We start from the raw sequence: 18,777 nt of genomic DNA, 5'->3' as shown, positions 1-18,777 counted from the left end.
AACATATGTAATATTTACATATTATATATAAAGTATATAATATAAACTGCAGTGACGTGTGGTGAGGTTCATGACTGGTGAGGCACTGACTTCATCACAGTCAGATTTACAAACATATGAACCCTAAAGAGTATCTTATTCACCATTTGATTGGCAGCAGTTAACAGGTTGTGTTTAAAAGCTCATACCAGCATTCTTCCCTGCTTGGCACTCAGCGTCAAGGGTTGGAATCGGGGGTTAAATCACCAAAAATGATTCCCGGGCGCGGCGCAGCTGCTGCCCACTGCTCCCCTCACATCCCAGGGGGTGATCAAGGGGATGGGTCAAATGCAGAGGACACATTTCACCACACCTAGTGTGTGTGTGACAATCATTGGTACTTTAACTTAACTTAACTTTAACTTTACACATACAAACTGTAACACACAAAAAAGCACATTTAATAAAAAAAATGTTATTATGGTCTTACCTTTACTTATAAATGAAGTCCATGCGCCGCTGTTGTGCTGGATTAATGCACTCCCGTCGTAGAATGCAACCCCTGACGGGAGTGTTGTAACTAAAGCCCACACTTAAACTTTCCACGTGCAAGATTGAATCTATTTAAAAAAGTTATTTAATAAGAAGCCAAAAAGTGCAAAAACAATAATGTTCGTGTTGGAGGAGTTGTGAATGAATGAAATATGAAATCCGTGCTGCAGTCTGCAGGTGTACCTAATGTTGTGGCCCTGCAGTCATTCACAACTCCTCCAACACGAACATAATTGTTTTTGCACTTTTTGCCTTCTTATTAAATAACTTTTTTAAATAGATTCAATCTTGCACGTGGAAAGTTTAAGTGTGGGCTTTAGTTGATATAACACTCCCGTCAGGGGGTGCATTCTACGGCGGGGGTGCATTCTCTACCACCGGGAGGCGGGATTACTGCGAGCCTCAGCCAATGCGTCTTCGCAGCAGTTTTATGATTGCTCAACACAAGAAATATGTTACACACATACAGTTGTTGACAAAATACACTGTACATTATATACCTCAGCTAACTAAACTATGGAAATGTATAATATAATTCATATAGCAATACGGTCTCACTGCACAGCAGGCCAGCAGTTAGCCGAGTCCGCAATCCATGTTGAGGCACAACTGAGTGACGTGTCTCAACTGGCTGCTGATCACCGCAAGTCTCTTCTCAGTATTTGAACGGCAAATGTGAAAATTCAGCGATTTTGAATAAAAATAATCTAAAACTGGTGAAGTTAAATGGAAAATAACTTTATAGTATAATCACTGGATACATATAACAATTTAATTAATTGTTTTTCTTTTTACATTTTTTTTCTTTCTATGATGGCAGGTGAGGCCCCGCCTCACCTGCCTCCAGTGACTGCACGTCACTGATAAACTGATATATTATATTATTTTATTATATTTATACTCCATGGTAAGAAATCCCAGTTACCATGTACAATATTACAGTATATGTAACAGATGCAGCAAAAAAAAAATAGAAAAAAAGAAAAAAAAAGAAAAAAAAAGGGCAGCATAAAATAAAATAGAGAGTAGAGCCAGCAGAAAATATACATTATAAACAAAGAGAGATAGCTAACATAGAAGCAGTCAGGTAATAGACAGATATCATCTATAAAGAAAACATTTAAAAAGAAAAGCAATGTTTTTATACAATATTTCTTAGCTAAAACAGTTATGGTCTGCATTACGGATGTGACCCCAGGATGCAGAGACCGCAAGTGGAATGCAGGTAAAATGTATTTAATGAGAAAACGCACATTGGTTTGAGATACCAGTGTTTTGAGTGAAGAGTTGCGTCAAAACCAACACAACTCTTAAGTTAGCTGACAAACTTGAGTGCAGGAGGATATCCATCAACGCCCAACCCATCAACAACCAGGATGTGTGCCGACACCTACCAGCGTTTGTTCGGGAGGGGGAAAAGCTGAAGACAAGACCTTCAAATCCTGATCTAAGCCCGTTGAATGCAGCCAGGGACTGGCAGATGCGAGTCGACTTAGATCAGAGGCTAATTTTCCCCCCGGCGATCGCAACGACCACCCTGCGTCCAGACCTCGTCCTATGGTCTGAAACCTCCCATATTGTCTATATCATTGAACTGACAGTTCCGTGGGAGGATGCCATCGAAGAAGCATATGAACGCAAGAAGCTGCGGTACTCCAACCTTGCAGCTGAGGCACAGGACAGAGGCTGGAGGGTAAGGGTGCGCCCAGTGGAGGTGGGCTGTAGGGGCTTTGTAGCTAGCACAACAGCAAAGCTCCTTAGGGAGGTTGGAGTCAGGGGGCAGGCTCACAGACAGGCCATTAAAGAGCTGGCCAACACAGCAGAGAGGACGAGCCATTGGTTGTGGTTGAGGAGGAGTGACACCAGCTGGGCTGCTAAGGCTAACACCTAATGGGACACACACACCCAGGGATTTGATCACCCTGGGGTGGGCCCTTCCTCAGCAGAGGGTGTCTTGTGGTAAGCCGGGCCGAAACACCCCGTGACGCTGGGGCACACAACTGAAGATGTGTCCCAATGGTGGAAAAGCCTCCCAGCAGTGTCACTTAGCCTCACTTAGGTATGCGGTCAGGTGCAAGCCTGGCTCAGGGAGGAGGACGCCCCTGCCATGCAGAGTCCCCAGGGATTGTACCAACTAGTCCTTTCAACAAAAAAAAAATTAAAGTACTAGTGCATTGTAAAATACACACGTTGATCATCTCTCCAGTGGTCAGATAGAATGACACACACTTGTAATTGATCCAGGCTCATAAATATATTATTACTGTCTGTAAAAGAAAATCCACCCAGCTAACGTGACAGTGTGAAGGCTGCAACTGAGCCAGAATGAACATTTCTGTTCTACCAAACAACAACAACCCCCAGAAGTTCCTCCGGTTGGACGTCCGGACGCTGCCGGTAACTCACCAGGTGTTGGAAGTTAAGACCTGAAATAATGCGTCTTCTCAGGTTGTGTGGCATGTAGTTGTGTTACATTATTGCACAATGAAGTCTCTCCTATTAGCAGAATGTGTTGGAGAAAAGAGCAAAGATGGAAAGGTGGTCGTCGTCCTCCCAAGACCACATTGTGATGTTTGCAGAACGATTTCATGACCACCACGTCACTCCTGGCCGCCTGCAGGCCCACATTAAGAGCAACCCTCTGTACGCCGTGACGGATCATACAACGCACATCAAGCAATACACACCTTCATGGACCATCAAGGAATACACAACACAAAGCAGCCATGGCAGAACCACAGACGTTTTACAGGTAATGAAGAGCAGTCATTTGTGCAAAGACAGAAATGTACTAACTGGCTGGAAGAAAGTATTTACACTACCGTTCAAAAGTTTGGGGTCACATTGAAATGTCCTTTTTTTTGAAGGAAAAGCACTGTACTTTTCAATGAAGATAACTTTAAACTAGTCTTAACTTTAAAGAAATACACTCTATACATTGCTAATGTGGTTAATGACTATTCTAGCTGCAAATGTCTGGTTTTTGGTGCAATATCTACATAGGTGTATAGAGGCCCATTTCCAGCAACTATCACTCCAGTGTTCTAATGGTACAATGTGTTTGCTCATTGGCTCAGAAGGCTAATTGATGATTAGAAAACCCTTGTGCAATCATGTTCACACATCTGAAAACAGTTTAGCTCGTTACAGAAGATACAAGACTGACCTTCCCTTGAGCAGATTCAGTTTCTGGAGCATCACATTTGCGGGGTCAACTAAACGCTCAAAATGGCCAGAAAAAGAGAACTTTCATCTGAAACTCGATAGTCTATTCTTGTTCTTAGAAATGAAGGCTATTGCACAAAATTGTTTGGGTGAACCCAAACTTTTGAACGGTAGTGTATGTGGGGATGTTTTGGTCTTGAACATGACTTATTTATTATTGTTAAGCTCCTGAAGGGCGCTGCACTCCACCCAAAAGCTGACGTCACCGCCCCATGTTTACAAACCTCGTTTCCATATGAGTTGGGAAATTGTGTTGGATGTAAATATAAACGGAATACAACGATTTGCAAATCCTTTTCAACCCATATTCAATTGAATGCACTACAAAGACAACATATTTGATATTCAAACTCATAAACTTTTTTTTTTTTTTTTGCAAATAATAATTAACTTAGAATTTCATGGCTGCAACACGTGCCAAAGTAGTAGGGAAAGGGCATGTTCACCACTGTGTTACATGGCCTTTCCTTTTAACAACACTCAGTAAACGTTTGGGAACTGAGGAGACACATTTTTTAAGCTTCTCAGGTGGAATTCTTTCCCATTCTTGCTTGATGTACAGCTTAAGTTGTTCAACAGTCCGGGGTCTCCGTTGTGGTATTTTTGGCTTCATATTGCGCCACACATTTTCAATGGGAGACCGGTCTGGACTACAGGCAGGCCAGTCTAGTACCCGCACTCTTTTACTATGAAGCCGCGCTGTTGTAACACGTGGCTTGGCATTGTCTTGCTGAAATAAGCAGGGGCGTCCATGATAACGTTGCTTGGATGGCGACATATGTTGCTCCAAAACCTGTATGTACCTTTCAGCATTAATGGCGCCTTCACAGATGTGTAAGTTACCCATGTCTTGGGCACTAATACACCCCCATACCATCACAGATGCTGGCTTTTCAACTTTGCGCCTATAACAATCCGGATGGTTCTTTTCCTCTTTGGTCCAGAGGACACGACGTCCACAGTTTCCAAAAACTATTTGACATGTCGTTTTCCACTTTGCATCAGTCCATCTTAAATGAGCTCGGGCCCAGCGACCCCTGGCGGTGTTTCTGGGTGTTGTTGATAAATGGCTTTCGCTTTGCATAGGAGAGTTTTAACTTGCACTTACAGATGCAGTGACCAACTGTAGTTACTGACAGTGGTTTTCTGAAGTGTTCCTGAGCCCATGTGGTGATATCCTTTACACACTGATGTCGCTTTTTGATGCAGTACCGCCTGAGGGATCAAAAGTCACTGGCTTTTCGCTTACATGCAGTCATTTCTCCAGATTCGGAACGTCGATGGTGAAATCCCTAAATTCCTTGCAATAGCTCGTAGAGAAATGTTGTTCTTAAACTGTTGGACAATTTGCTCAGGGATTTGTTCACAAAGTGGTGACCCTCGCCCCGTCCTTGTTTGTGAATGACTGAGCATTTCATGGAAGCCGTTTTTATACCCAATCATGGCACCCACCTGTTCCCAATTAGCCTGTTCACCTGTGGGATGTTCCGAATAAGTGTTTGATGAGCGTTCCTCAACTTTCTCAGTCTTTTTTTTTGCCACCGAAGGCCGTGACCTTCGATCCCTCAGGCGGTACTGCGTCAAAAAGCGACATCAGTGTGTAAAGGATATCACCACATGGGCCCAGGAACATTTCAGAAAACCACTGTCATAAACTACAGTTTGTCGCTGCATCTGTAAGTGCAAGTTAAAACTCTACTATGTAAAGCGAAAGCCATTTATCAACAACACCCACAAACGCCGCCGGCTTCGCTGGGCCCGAGCTCACTGGTTTTGGGTTTTGTAGAAAGAAACACCACCAAAAACCTCCTTATTGTCTGCTGTCTGCTCTGTCATCCACATGTTGCAGACATTTTCCCTGAATGCTTGACAATTGAAAAGTGTTTTGAGAGACAATGAACGATTATCACTGTTGAGACAATGAGAGACAATGAACGATTATCATCACACCTCAACATCTCTAACATGTGCATACTGCCTCTTGGATGGATGGGAGGATGGATGAAAAGGTTTCATTTCATTTCATTCTCTGAAATTGTCCAGAATAAAACTCTGCAGCCATTGATGAGGAATAACGTAAATCATTTGTATATTTATACTCATCATAATAGTTGCGTTGTATTTTTATTTGTGTAAATTGCCTGTAAATGATCTGTTATCACACTCTTGCAACTGAGGCGTAATATCAAGGTTTTTGTGGTACATAGTCTTCATAATGCTCTGTAAATGATGTATATATTCTTGTTTGTTGCTCACCTAGGATGAAGAGAAGACACCCAAAGATCTGGACTTTTGGCTGGAGGATCTATACACACCAGGATTTGATGCATTACTGAAGAAAACACAGGCCGAACAGCGACGGAAAAAACTTCACAAACTAATTCTTATCATCGGTTTGTCTATTAGTGTCATTATTGTCGTCATCGTGGTCCCAGTTGTGGTGCTAGGAAAGAAAGTCTGATTGAAAATGGTCTTGTTCCAGTTCATTTGGGAAACGACGACAGAGTTTAGATGAGGGTTGTTTTAATATGCGTTGCAAAATGTAGTTATGAAAAATATACACTTTAGAGTCTGTACATGTTGCTTCACATTTTGTAAGCCCAGTTCAGTTCAGTTGTAAAATTGGTTTGAATAAACAATGTTTACAATCTGGCCTTCCTTTATACTTCTACCAAACCCTTTGGAATGTGCCCAATTTGGGATGTTTTTACCAATTGGTGACGTCAACGGATATCTCCATATATTGGTAAAGTTTTACCCGAAGAGCTTGGCGCGAGTCTGCCATTATAGTCCCACATTTTTTTTTTTTTTTTTTTTAAATTTTCGCTAACTGCTTATTTGCTATTACTTTTACCATCATATTTGTACATGTCGTATTTGCTGATGTTGCTCTGTTGTTGTTGTTGTTGTTGTTGTGTTTGCTGTTGTTGTTTTTGTCTCTCTGTCTAATCCCCCTCTTGTCCCCACAATTCCCCCCTCTGTCTTCCTTTTTCTCTCTTTCTATCCCCTCCTGCTCCGGCCCGGCTGCACCAAATGATAATATAAATACATTTAATAAAGTCAAAATACAAGTAAGGCAACAAGAGAAGTATCCTACACTTCTCTTTTGTAAAGTAAATCTGAACAGCCGATATGGGCATCTACATCTGCTATATGATTTGCCCGAGAAGCTGGGCAGGACATTATAAAAAAAATAAAAAATTAAAAAAAATTTAAAAAAAATAAATAAAAAAAATAGTCCCACATAGTCAATAAATTCCTTTCTTTCCCCTCTATTCTCTTGTTGTGGGGCAGACTGGCTCGTACATGCACATGCATCCTCCGCTGTTGTCATTTCTAATACACAGCAGCGTATAGTTCAAACTTGTATGTCAGTAGACATATGGAAACGCTAAATAGAATAGACGCAGTCAAAGTGGAGGCACGTAAATAAGACCGCCCACAAAATGACAAAGAGATGGTCCATAAAACATAATCTATGCAACATTTTGACCAAAGAACCACCATTACATGTTATGTAGACCACAAATAAGTGTTTTATTTGTAGAAATAACACCATAATATGATCCCTTTAAATCAAAAGCAAAAGCAAATTTTGATTTCTATTCCCTTTTGGCAGTTTCCAATTATGTTTGATGCTTTTTTTTAATTCCTAGAGAAAACAGTATAAAGGATTTTGACCACATGTAAATATTTATAATATCAGTGTTGAATGATGCAGACACGCTTGTTACTGGAACCTTTCTAATATTCTGCCTTGGAGACTTTGTACGTGTAAGTAATGTGTAACTATAATTGTTTGATATTTGTTTATATTAAAACATGTGCTGTTTAATATTGCAGTATATTTCCATGGACACTTATTACATATGTCTAGCGCAGGCCTGGGCAATTATTTTGCCTCGGGGGACCAAATTTAGAGAAAAAAGTGTGTCTAGGGGCCGGTATATCTATTTTTAGGAACACTAATACAAAACCTAACAATAATGTCTGATTGAATGCAAAAAACGTGATGACAGACCGCCTTAAAAAACGGACTGGAATTTCACATTTTTTTTACTGAATGAGACACCCAGAATGTACATGAAAATAAAGAATGTGGGATTTACAATATTAACTATGAAGGATAAAACACTGAATATTGACAACATATGAACGTCACACCCCCTCTCGATCGACATCTTTTACAATCAAGCGAAACCCAACAAAAGTGCAACACACAAAGCAAAATATGAACGCGAAGGGTCAAAAATAAACCCACCTACAATCTGATACATCACTAAGTTTTAGAACTTTGTTGTAAAAATCTCCTTCCGCGTCTGTCCCTGACACCCGCATTTCAGGCTGACACTCTGTGGAAACGCTCCCCGCCCACACTGCTTGGTGCCTCGTCTGAGCTGCTGTGACGTAGATTACCATAGTAACTAATTAGATGACCATAGTAACTAATTAGATGACCATAGTAACTAGTATATCATGCAAAAGCGCAGATTCCAACCATTGAAATACTTTCTATAGTTCAAGACTTACGGTCATTTGAAAACATCACTGCACATCATAATGGCAGCTACACTTTCCATCTTAAAGATCTAAAAAAATGTTTTGGGAATGTCCGGCGGGCCAGATTGAAAAGCTTTACGGCCTTAATTTGCCCATGTCTGGTCTAGCGAGTGTGCTATTGTATTTAGCTGCTACCTCCTAGTAACTTGACTATCTATACTTTATGTTATTTGAGTTAGTGATTAAAGTTTTTTCTTGAAAGCAAACTTTAACTCAACATATAAGGTTTATGTAAATGACCCTATTAAAACACAAGAAAAGACCAACCTTGTGTCTTTATTGGGGGATATTCAGATGTTGACTGGCTGTCCATCAAGTAAACATGCGACAAGACTGCTTGTATCAGAGATTATATCAGACATAATAGACCAGACCAACAAACGAGATTTCTCTACAGAATTTCCTCTCTGGTCAACAAAAGCACCATGAGGATTCTGGCGGGAACTCTCGTTCAACCCTTTTTCGATTATGCATGCACCTCCTGGTACCCTAGCACCTCCAAAACCCTCAAATCTAAACTCCAAACATCTCAGAACAAGCTAGTCAGGTTACTTCTAGACCTCCACCCCAGATCCCACCCTCTAAAGTGGGCTGGCTCAAGGTGGAGGACAGAGTTAAACAACTTGCACTGAGCCTAGTCTATAAAATCCGCTACACCTCCCTGATACCGAAGTACATGTCAAACTACTTCCTTAATGTAAATGACCGCCATAACCACAACACCAGGGGGTGCTCCACTAACCACGTTAAACCCAGATTCCGAACTAACAAAGGTCTTAACTCATTCTCTTTCTATGCCACATCAATGTGGAATGCGCTCCCAACAGGTATAAAAGAAAGGGCATCTCCATCCTCCTTCAAAACCGCAATAAAAGTTCACCTCCAGGCAGCTACAACCCTAAACTAACACCCTCCCCGGATTGCTAATAATCAAATGTAAACAATCAAATGCAGATACTTTTTCTTTTTCTTATGCCTTCTGATCTCTCTCTCTCTCTCTCTCTCTATGTCCACTACTTGATGTCCATACCCCCCCCCCCCCCCCCCCCGCCCCTCCACACCCCTGATTGTAAATAATGTAAATAATGAAATCTTGTGTGATGACTGTATTATGATGATAGTATATATCTGTATCATGAATCAATTTAAGTGGACCCCGACTTAAACAAGTTGAAAAACTTATTCGGGTGTTACCATTTAGTGGTCAATTGTACGGAATATATACTTCACTGTGCAACCTACTAATAAAAGTCTCAATCAATCAAAAACGTAGGCAAAATACGGCCCATTAAGATTTTCAATCTGGCCCGCCGGACGTTTTCCAGTTTTTTTTTTATACCTTAAACATCAAAACTGTCGCCGCCATTATTGATGTGCAGTGCTGTTTTTAAATTACCGTAAGTCTTGAACTATAGAAAGTATTTCAATGGTCGAAATCTGCGCTTTTGGGTGTTTACTTTACGGTAATCTACGTCACAGCAGCTCAGACCAGGAACCAACCAGAGTGGGCGGGGTTTGTTTTCAGGGCAGCCAGCCCGAAATGTGTGTGTCAAAAACAGATGTGGAAGCAAATTTTTACATGATAACATATCATATTGTAGGTGTTTATTACACTTTGCATTTTTCTTGTGTTTTGCTTGATTGTAAAAGATGTCTAATGAGGAGCTGGTCTGAGATATAAAAGAGGCGCAATGTTCATATGTTGTTGATATTTAGTGTTTTATTGTTCATAGTTAATTTTGTAAATCCCACTGTGGAAGTTGCTTCCTAGCAGTTCCACTGTAGACACGGCACAGGAGCCAAGCGTGCAGTTTTTAATACACATAGATTTGATCAAAGTCTTTCTCCCGCAGAACGTGACTTTTAAGTCACGTCCGTATCCTCCCCCCCCCCCTGCTCTCGGCCGCTCACTGTTAAAGACAACAGATGATTAGATTAACACGTACCACCTGGGGAAATCTAATCACCCGTCAGCTGTCTCGCCGTCAGCACATGCCCCCGCCCCCATCCCATGGTGCTCGTCCTCAGCACCATAGACAGAGGCGGTGACCTTTGCTCCTGCTGGCCACACCTCCCTCCACACCAACTTTCTTTATTTTCATGTACATTTTGGGTGTCCCATTCAGTAAAAAAACGTAAAATTCCATTCCGTTTTTTTTTTTTTAGGTGGTCTGTCATAACTTTTTTAGAACTCTATCGGACATTGTGACTTTTGGTATTAGTGTTCCTGAAAAAAAGGGACCCAAAGACACAATGTACAGCAGATTTTTACAGCTAAATGTGTATATATCATTTATACACACATAGGCTCCCCAGACACATTTTTTCTCTCAATGTGGCCCCCCAAGTCAAAATATTTGCCCAGCTGTTTTAGACGCTAGCCGATATCTTCCGCTATTAAAAATAATGAAATGGAGTCTTTCAATGGAGAGATGGACTTTTATTACAAGTAGGCGGCACAAGTTAAAATGCATAGAGGTAAGTTTGCTCCTGACATTTTAATGACAACATTCTTCACAACTACAAGTCTTCAAGAGTGACGTCTATTCTCCAGCCAGCACTTCGTTAAACATCCAGACGGCAAACGAGTGGGGGAGGCCATCGCAGGTCAACCTTAAGTGTATTGTGACGCTAATGCTGGAATGTTCTGTTGACTCACAGCTGGACCAGCAACTAGCAGAGTTACAGTAGTAAACCTTAGAAGAGACATAGTTGTGGACGGAGATATAGAGTACAGTACATACAGTATGTGTGTGTAGTGTATTACAGTGAAACCTGTTTAGGTCAACTTTCCTCAGCGGTTGTCGGTAGGGGTGTTCCGATACAACTTTTTCAGCACCGATACCGATATTGGAGCCTTGAGTATTGGCCGTAACTGATATTGCTATGATATAAGCAGAAATCATACATAATTGTATTATTTTAGTGTGGAATGTTAGAAAATGTTTGATTTGTTTACTACTAAGAGTCTATTTTCGCCATGCTCTAATATTTGATGACAACAAAAGGGTTCCATTCTATTCTTATGCTGTCTTTAAGTTAAAGTGGTAATTGTTTTGTGGCAACACCGAGTGGTCACAATAATTCACTGAGTTAAGCTTGTCACGACGCAGTAAGTTGAACGATGCGGACACGCTTGTTACTGGATACTTTCTAGTACACTTCTACTTTTTGAGTTTGTATGTGTAAGTAACATGCAACTATAATGGAGTCATACTTTATAGGTGTGTCTGGGGGGGGAGAAAAAGCGAATCACATCTAGATAGCAACTGTTATTATGATTTTGAATTGATTCAAAATGTTCAAGAATTGACTTTTAATAAGCCGATTTTTAGGCCTTTAACACACTTTGTGTATAGGTCAGCAGCCAAGAAGAGCTTTTGTAACTAGTAACCGGTTTTGAAAATGTTTGAAAAAAAAAAAAAATATTGCAAGAGTCAGTTTGAATTGAGGATCGAGTCTGAGTCGAATCGTCACCCCAAAAATTGAATCATGAGTTGTGCTGCTTTAGACTGCAATTTTGTTAATGAAGTAAACTTTTACCACATAGGTCTAGCTTGTGAAATATTTTGTGCTTAGCTGTTGGGTAGCTGCTAGCTCCTAGTAGCCTACCATGTTTACATTTTGTTAATGACTTGACTAAAATACAGAAAAAAAACCAACCTTGTGTGCTTATTGGAGGACATTTAGATGTGAACTGGCTGTCAACAAGAAAACATGCTGCAGGACTGCTTGTATCGGACAGTTTTACATGCAAGCCGATAATATCAGACCAATATCAATATCGGATCGGGACACCCCAAAACTAGCTATTGCTTGCATACACACATGAAACATGAAATGGAAGATAAGCATTTTTTGAGTTTGTTGACATTTAAAATGCTGCATGTTGTAAGCTATAAAAAGGAGATTGAAAGAGCAGTGAAGAACTGTTACCACGAAAGAAGACATTACCTTTCTTTCCTGTCGCCCGTCAATTGACATAAGCACACATTCACTTTTGCAAAATCATGCAAGCTAGAATAATAGTAGTAATACGGTAACCCCTACGAACATGGTGGACCAGGACTTCATGAGTTGGACAAAAACTGGATCCACTATTGAGTGAAAAGATGTGAGAAATCCATCACTTGGTAATTGTGCTATTAAGGCTAACTTATTACTAATTTATTGGGTAGTGGAGTTTTTTTCCCCCCAAAGGACAAACAATGCAAGAAACAAAAGCATGTATTGAAGGAAATCATTTAGTGAATCAGCAGCTACATAGGAGGCTACTTTTCAAGTGACAGATACAATTCACCAAAAATGTTCTATGGATGTCAGGCATGTTTGCCTATGAGCTTACCGTTATAGTGTCTTTTGCATCAAAAACAAGAAGATCTTGAAAAAGGAAGACTAAAAAGAGTATAGAAAGAAAACCGTGTTGGCCCCAGACACAGGTTGACAAAGGGGGAAATAACTGTTCAATAAATCCATGCAAATTCACTCTATGAAAAAATCAAGTTCGAAAATCATTACCCTAACTACGAAGCAATATAATAATTCATCTTATATTCTACAGAATATTATCTGATTCAACTGGAAGGCACATCCATAAGGCTTTTTAAAAGGTGTTGTGAAGCATTCTTTCGTCATGCTTCTCTCCAAATATTCCAGCAAGTGGATCTTTGCAAACTGCTTCAACATCAAAACTCAATCCAATTGGTTTTATAACAAGTGTGACCACAAAAGTATTGGACATTACATGGCAAGTTGGGTGCAAAAGTACTGCTTTTAAAACCAGAGATCGGTCGTTTCCACGTATGAATCAGAAGAGATAAATAGAAGGAACAAAAATAAAGGAAGAGTTGGTTTATATTAAAAACCCTCCAACTCTACTTCAACTAAGTGTCTTTTCCCATCACAATCCATTCCTTAGCGTTACTATTGGCGCTTTATTTGAGAACATAGCTGTGAAATATAATAATATCTCCTCACGTGTGCATGGTACATATGTTTGGACTGGAACTGGAAGGTGTATATATATATGAATATATATATTTATAAAAGTGGGTCCACTAACAGACACTAGGTGGATGAGATACATTCTCCTTGTGTACTTTAAGAGTAGAAGGTTAGGACGCTCTGGTGGTTGCCACGCACCAGCAGGATGGGTGGCAGCTCCTTGGACAACACCTCCAGCCAGGCCATGTACAAAGCACTGGACACTGCACCTTTCCTGGCCAATGGTAGGCTTCTGTTTGGGGTCAAACACAAACAAGATCAATTGACTTAAATTTGGAAAAACACAGGGTAACATGAAAACAAAAAAGTTCAGGAATTTTTAGTCCCCGGAACTACAAGGTTCCTGTGGCCTTTTGTGCCTTGTTTTTCCACATTTTAGGCTATTTATTTAAATTAGACTGCGACTGTCGATTGGATTCCTATAACTTTCATTAAGTTTCTTCTTGTCACAAAGCGCAGATTTTCTTAAAACCCACTCAATATATTTTTGGCCTAAATTAGGTGTTAAATTAAGTTTGACTTATGTCTTAAATGTGTAACAGTGCAATATTTGTATTATTTTCCATCTTTTATGTTGTGGCGAATGATAAAGACATTTAAGTGGGACTTAAAAGGGACCTATTATTCAAAACCAACTTTTCTTACCTATTGCTTGGATTTAACCTACTCAGTGGCCTTGTGGTTAGAGTGTCCGCCTGGAGATCGGTAGATCGTGAGTTCAAACCCCGGCCGAGTCATACCAAAGACTATAAAAATGGGACCCATTGCCTCCCTGCTTGGTACTCAGCATCAAGGGTTGGAATTGGGGGTTAAATCACCAAAATGATTCCCGGGCGCGGCCACCGCTGCTGCTCACTGCTCCCCTCAGCTCCCAGGGGGTGATCAAGGATGATGGGTCAAATGCAGAGGATAATTTCACCAAACCTAGTGTGTGTGTGACAATCATTGGTACCTTTACATGACGTCATGTCCGGCTGACGTATTGCTCATTAAATATTGGTTTTCCTACAGTTGGGTCTTAAAAAGGGTTGATAAATAAAACCTAGAAAGGTACTACTTTTTGAGGGGAAATTGAAAAGTTCCTGCAGTGGAAAAGGCTTGTAATGTTTTCATTTTCATTTTACTTTAATGTAGCACCCATAAAACATCTTAACCCAAAGCCTGTCTTCACAGACACACACACAAACATACACCTGTGCACACACAATGAATGGCTTACATGACAATGAGGTTGGCTGTGCTGGAGTGCTCCTTCAGTAGTTCGTTGAGTCTGATCTGACGATTAGTCTGAAAAACAAAATTAAACAAACCTAACCAGGATAGCAACTATTGAGGGTGGTAAGAGTCCATCACTGCACACTCAGGGGCAGTGTAGCTCGGTTGGTAGAGCGGCCGTGCCAGCAACTAGAGGGTTCTAGGTTTGATCCCCGCTTCTGCCATCCTAGTCACAGCTGTTGTGTCCTTGGGCAAGACACTTCCCCCACCTGCTCCCAGTGCCACCCACACTGGTTTAAATGCAACTTAGATAATGGGTTTCACTACGTAAAGCGCTATATAAATATAATTCACTTCACTTCAACAATTTGGCCTTTTTAAGTGCAACGTCTGAGTACTACTGACAGTGCATTTAATAATAATAATAATAGATAGTATTCCCTTTGCACAACTTCTCAATGTGAACTAAGGCCAAATAATGCTATATGGTATTTTCATAAAGCATAAAACTGGTCTACCAACCGAAACAATGATGTCAACATTCTTACAGCGTAAATGAAGACACATCTTCTTCCTGTTAAGCTCCTTGGCATGAGCTGGGTGACTTGCAATTATCTGTTAAAACACTTGAGGGCAGTGTTTTCCTACTTTTTTTACTTACTACTTAGCTTTCTGTGCAGTAGTAAACAGTGTTAACTGAAACAACATCCTAATAATTATAATAATAATGAATTACATTTATATAGCACTTTTTTCTAGTGACTCAAAGCGCGTTACACTGGGAACACTTTATATAGTCACACTATGGTGTGGTAAGCTACATTTGTAGTCACAGCTGCCCTGGGGTAGACTGACAAAAACGTGGTTGCAAATTTGCCCTTGCGGCCTCTCTCCGACCACCACCAAAGATTCATTCACATTCAAAGCGATCCAGCGATCCAGTGTGGGCGGCACTGGAAACAAGGTACGTGAAGTACCTTGACCCAGGACACAACGGCAGTGACTCGGATGGCGTAAGCTGGATTCGTACCAGGACCCTCAAGTGTCTGGACGGCCGCTATACCATTCAGTCATTTTTATTGGACATGTTGTTCCGATATATATCATATTTGTATCATAGTCATACACAAGTGCTACATATAATGTACCAGCAATCGGAGTGTTGCTGGTTACTGGGGTTCAATCCCCACCTTCTACCTTCCTAGTCATGTCCGTTGTGTCCTTGGGCAAGACACTTCACCCTTTGCCTCTGATGGCTGCTGGTTAGCGCCTTGCATAGCAGCTCCCGCCATCAGTGTGTGAATGTGTGTAATGTGGAAATACTGTCAAAGCGCTTTGAGTACCTTGAAGGTAGAAAAGCGCTATACAAGTATAACCCATTTATCATTTATTTATAAATCGTAAATAAAATAAAAATACAATGATTTGCAAATCCTTTTCAACCTATATTCAATTGAATAGACTGCAAAGACAAGATACTTAACGTTTGAACTGTAAAACTGTTATTGTTTGCAAATACTAGCTCATTTGGAATTTGATGCCTGCAACATGTTTCAAAAAAGCTGTCACAATTGGCAAAAAAGACCGAGAAATGCTCATCAAACACTTATTTGGAACATCCCACAGCTGAACAGGCTAATTGGGAACAGGTGAGTGCCATGATTGGGTATAAAAGCAGATTCCATGAAATGCTCAGTCATTCACAAACAAGGATGGGGCAAGGGTCAACACTTTGTGGAAAAATGCGTGAGCAAATTGTCGAACAGTTTAAGAACAACATTTCTCGACGAGCTATTGCAAGGAATTTAGGGATTTCACCATCTAAGGCAGTGGTTCTCAAACTTTTTTTGTCATCCCCCACTTTGGACAAGGGGGAGTTTTCAAGCCCCACCTGCCCCCATTGCCTCAACAGAACGCTAATGCCAAGCTTAACATTTTCAAATTTATTGAACATCAAGTAACATCAAGTTGTATACATTCAAACTCAATAACATAAAATAACATCAAGTTCAATAATAAATAAAATAACTGTGCAGCTGTGGTATAACTTGCATCAAGTTCAATATCAAATAAAATAACTTGCATCAAGTTCAATAATAAATAAAACAAAAGTGTTATAACTTGCATCAAGTTCAATAATAAATAAAAAAAAGTGTTATAACTTGCATCAAGTTCAATAATAAATTAAATAAAAGTGTTATAACTTGCATCAAGTTCAATAATAAATAAAAAAAGTGTTATAACTTGCATCAAGTTCAATAATAAATCAAATAAGTGTTATAACTTGCATCAAGTTCAATAATAAATCAAAAAAGTGTTATAACTTGCATCAAGTTCAATAATAAATAAAAAAAAAGTGTTATAACTTGCATCAAGTTCAATAATAAATCAAATAAAAGTGTTATAACTTGCATCAAGTTCAATAATAAATCAAATAAAAGTGTTATAACTTGCATCAAGTTCAATAATAAATCAAATAAGTGTTATAACTTGCATCAAGTTCAATAATAAATCAAATAAAAGTGTTATAACTTGCATCAAGTTCAATAATAAATCAAATAAAAGTGTTATAACTTGCATCAAGTTCAATAATAAATCAAATAACTTGCATCAAGTTTAATAATAAATAAAATAAAAGTGCCACTTTGCAATCTTTGCAAAAAAAAAAGGAGGAGCTAATGCATTTGGCAAGACAGGGCAAGTAAACATGAGTTGTACAGTACTCCAGCATTAGTGGCTGCAATGAGCCTGTTTTGCACGGCACAGCTTTTCAAATCGGGGTTGAAGGCTTGACACTGCCACTGTTAAAACCTCATTGAGTTCGGGGCTGAGCTGCCTTGACGCGAGTGCTTCCCGGTAAATGACACAGTGTGTCAAATGCGCATTTGGCACAACCCTCTTTATTAGAGCCTGCAGCCCGTTTCTTGACTTTGCCATGGTCTGTGCGCCATCAGAGCAAAAGCCCACACAGTTTTCCCATTTAAGGTCGTGTTCTTTGAGGAAACTGTCCATTATATTGAACAGCTCATCAGCAGTGGCTCTATTTTTTATGAATTTGCAAAACAGCAAATCCTCGCACAGTGACTCGCCATTCACAAAGCTTCCGCTTAGCCCCGCCCCCATTAGTTACTGTTGCTATGTCTGTCAAACTTTTGCTCCTACCTAGAAATTTAAAGCTTACAGGAAAAATAAGTAATTTACATTTATTTATATAGCGAATTTCACAGACAGAATCACAAAGTGATTTACAGTGTGTATAGAAAATGAAAGCATAGTAAAAAAAAAAATCTAAGAATATAATTGAAAAAAAAAAAAAAAATTAAAGTGAAATTTCCTCCCGTTCCTCGCGCCCCACCTGTCACGTCTCTATTCCCCACCAGTGGGGCGCGCCCCACACTTTGAGAAACGCTGATCTAAGGTCTGTAATATGATCAAAAGGTTCAGAGAATCTGGAGAAATCACTGCACGTAACATTGAATGCTCGTGACTTTCGATCCCTCAGGCGGTACAGCATCAAAAAGCAACATCAGTGTGTAAATGATATCACCACATGGGCTCAGGAACACTTCAGAAAACCGCTGTCGGTAACTACAGTTCGTCGCCCATTATGAAGCGTAAAATACGACAACGGAGACCCCGGATTGTTGAACAACTTAAGCTGTAAATCAAGCAAGAATGGGAAATAATTCCACATGAAAAGCTTCAAACAGTCTCCTCAGTTCCCAAACGTTTACTGAGTGTTGTTAAAAGGAAAGGCCATGTAACGCAGTGGTGAAAATACCCCCGTGACAAACTTTTTTGCAATGTGTTGCTGCCATTAAATTCTAAGTTAATGATTATTTGCAAAAAAAAAAATTCTGTTTCTCAGTTCGAACATTAAATATCTTGTCTTTGCAGTCTATTCAATTGAATATACGTTGAAAAGGATTTGCAAATCATTGTATTCTGTTTTTATTTACGAATTACACAACGTGCCAACTTCACTGGTTTTGGGTTTTGTACAATACCGTTACATTCCTATTACTAAACTTAACATGAAGAATACGGTAGATCTGCTTCATATGAAAATGCTCCGAGATAAACGATGATGCTGAATGATTCAACATTACATTCTTGAAACTGACTTGAATTTAAGATTTTGTCACGACGGGAGGGTCGCCGCTTACTGCGAGGTTTGTTCCCCCGGGATGCAAACGGACTATTCCGGACAAGGCGTGCAGGTAAAAACATGATATATTCCTC

General features: G+C 39.9%; 2 protein-coding genes across 3 annotated transcripts in view; one reads left to right on the top strand and one right to left on the bottom strand.

Moving 5' to 3' along the window:
• Positions 1-2,695: 2,695 nt before the first annotated feature.
• LOC133638683 (major intrinsically disordered NOTCH2-binding receptor 1-like) lies at positions 2,696-6,355 on the top strand. Its single transcript, XM_062031527.1, is given in 3 exon segments — positions 2,696-2,991; positions 3,035-3,283; positions 6,017-6,355. Coding segments are annotated over 3 exon segments (585 nt in total). The 5' UTR covers positions 2,696-2,856; the 3' UTR covers positions 6,218-6,355.
• A 4,391-nt stretch (positions 6,356-10,746) lies between these two features.
• The window catches only part of slc12a2 (solute carrier family 12 member 2), a 111,635-nt gene continuing 103,604 nt past the window's right edge, over positions 10,747-18,777 (bottom strand). For both annotated transcript variants that reach the window (XM_062031524.1, XM_062031523.1), the window contains 2 exons: positions 14,540-14,607; positions 10,747-13,552 (listed from right to left, as the gene is read on the bottom strand). In XM_062031524.1, the coding sequence (XP_061887508.1) occupies positions 13,417-13,552; positions 14,540-14,607 (204 nt within the window). In that variant the 3' untranslated portion in view covers positions 10,747-13,416. The remainder of the gene's footprint in view (positions 13,553-14,539; positions 14,608-18,777) is intronic.

This window comes from Entelurus aequoreus, linkage group LG21, assembly GCF_033978785.1.
Source record: "Entelurus aequoreus isolate RoL-2023_Sb linkage group LG21, RoL_Eaeq_v1.1, whole genome shotgun sequence".
NCBI classification, from domain to species: domain Eukaryota; kingdom Metazoa; phylum Chordata; class Actinopteri; order Syngnathiformes; family Syngnathidae; genus Entelurus; species Entelurus aequoreus.
The sequence above is the reverse complement of the archived record's forward strand: the minus strand, read 5'-3'. Positions and strand labels throughout refer to the sequence as shown.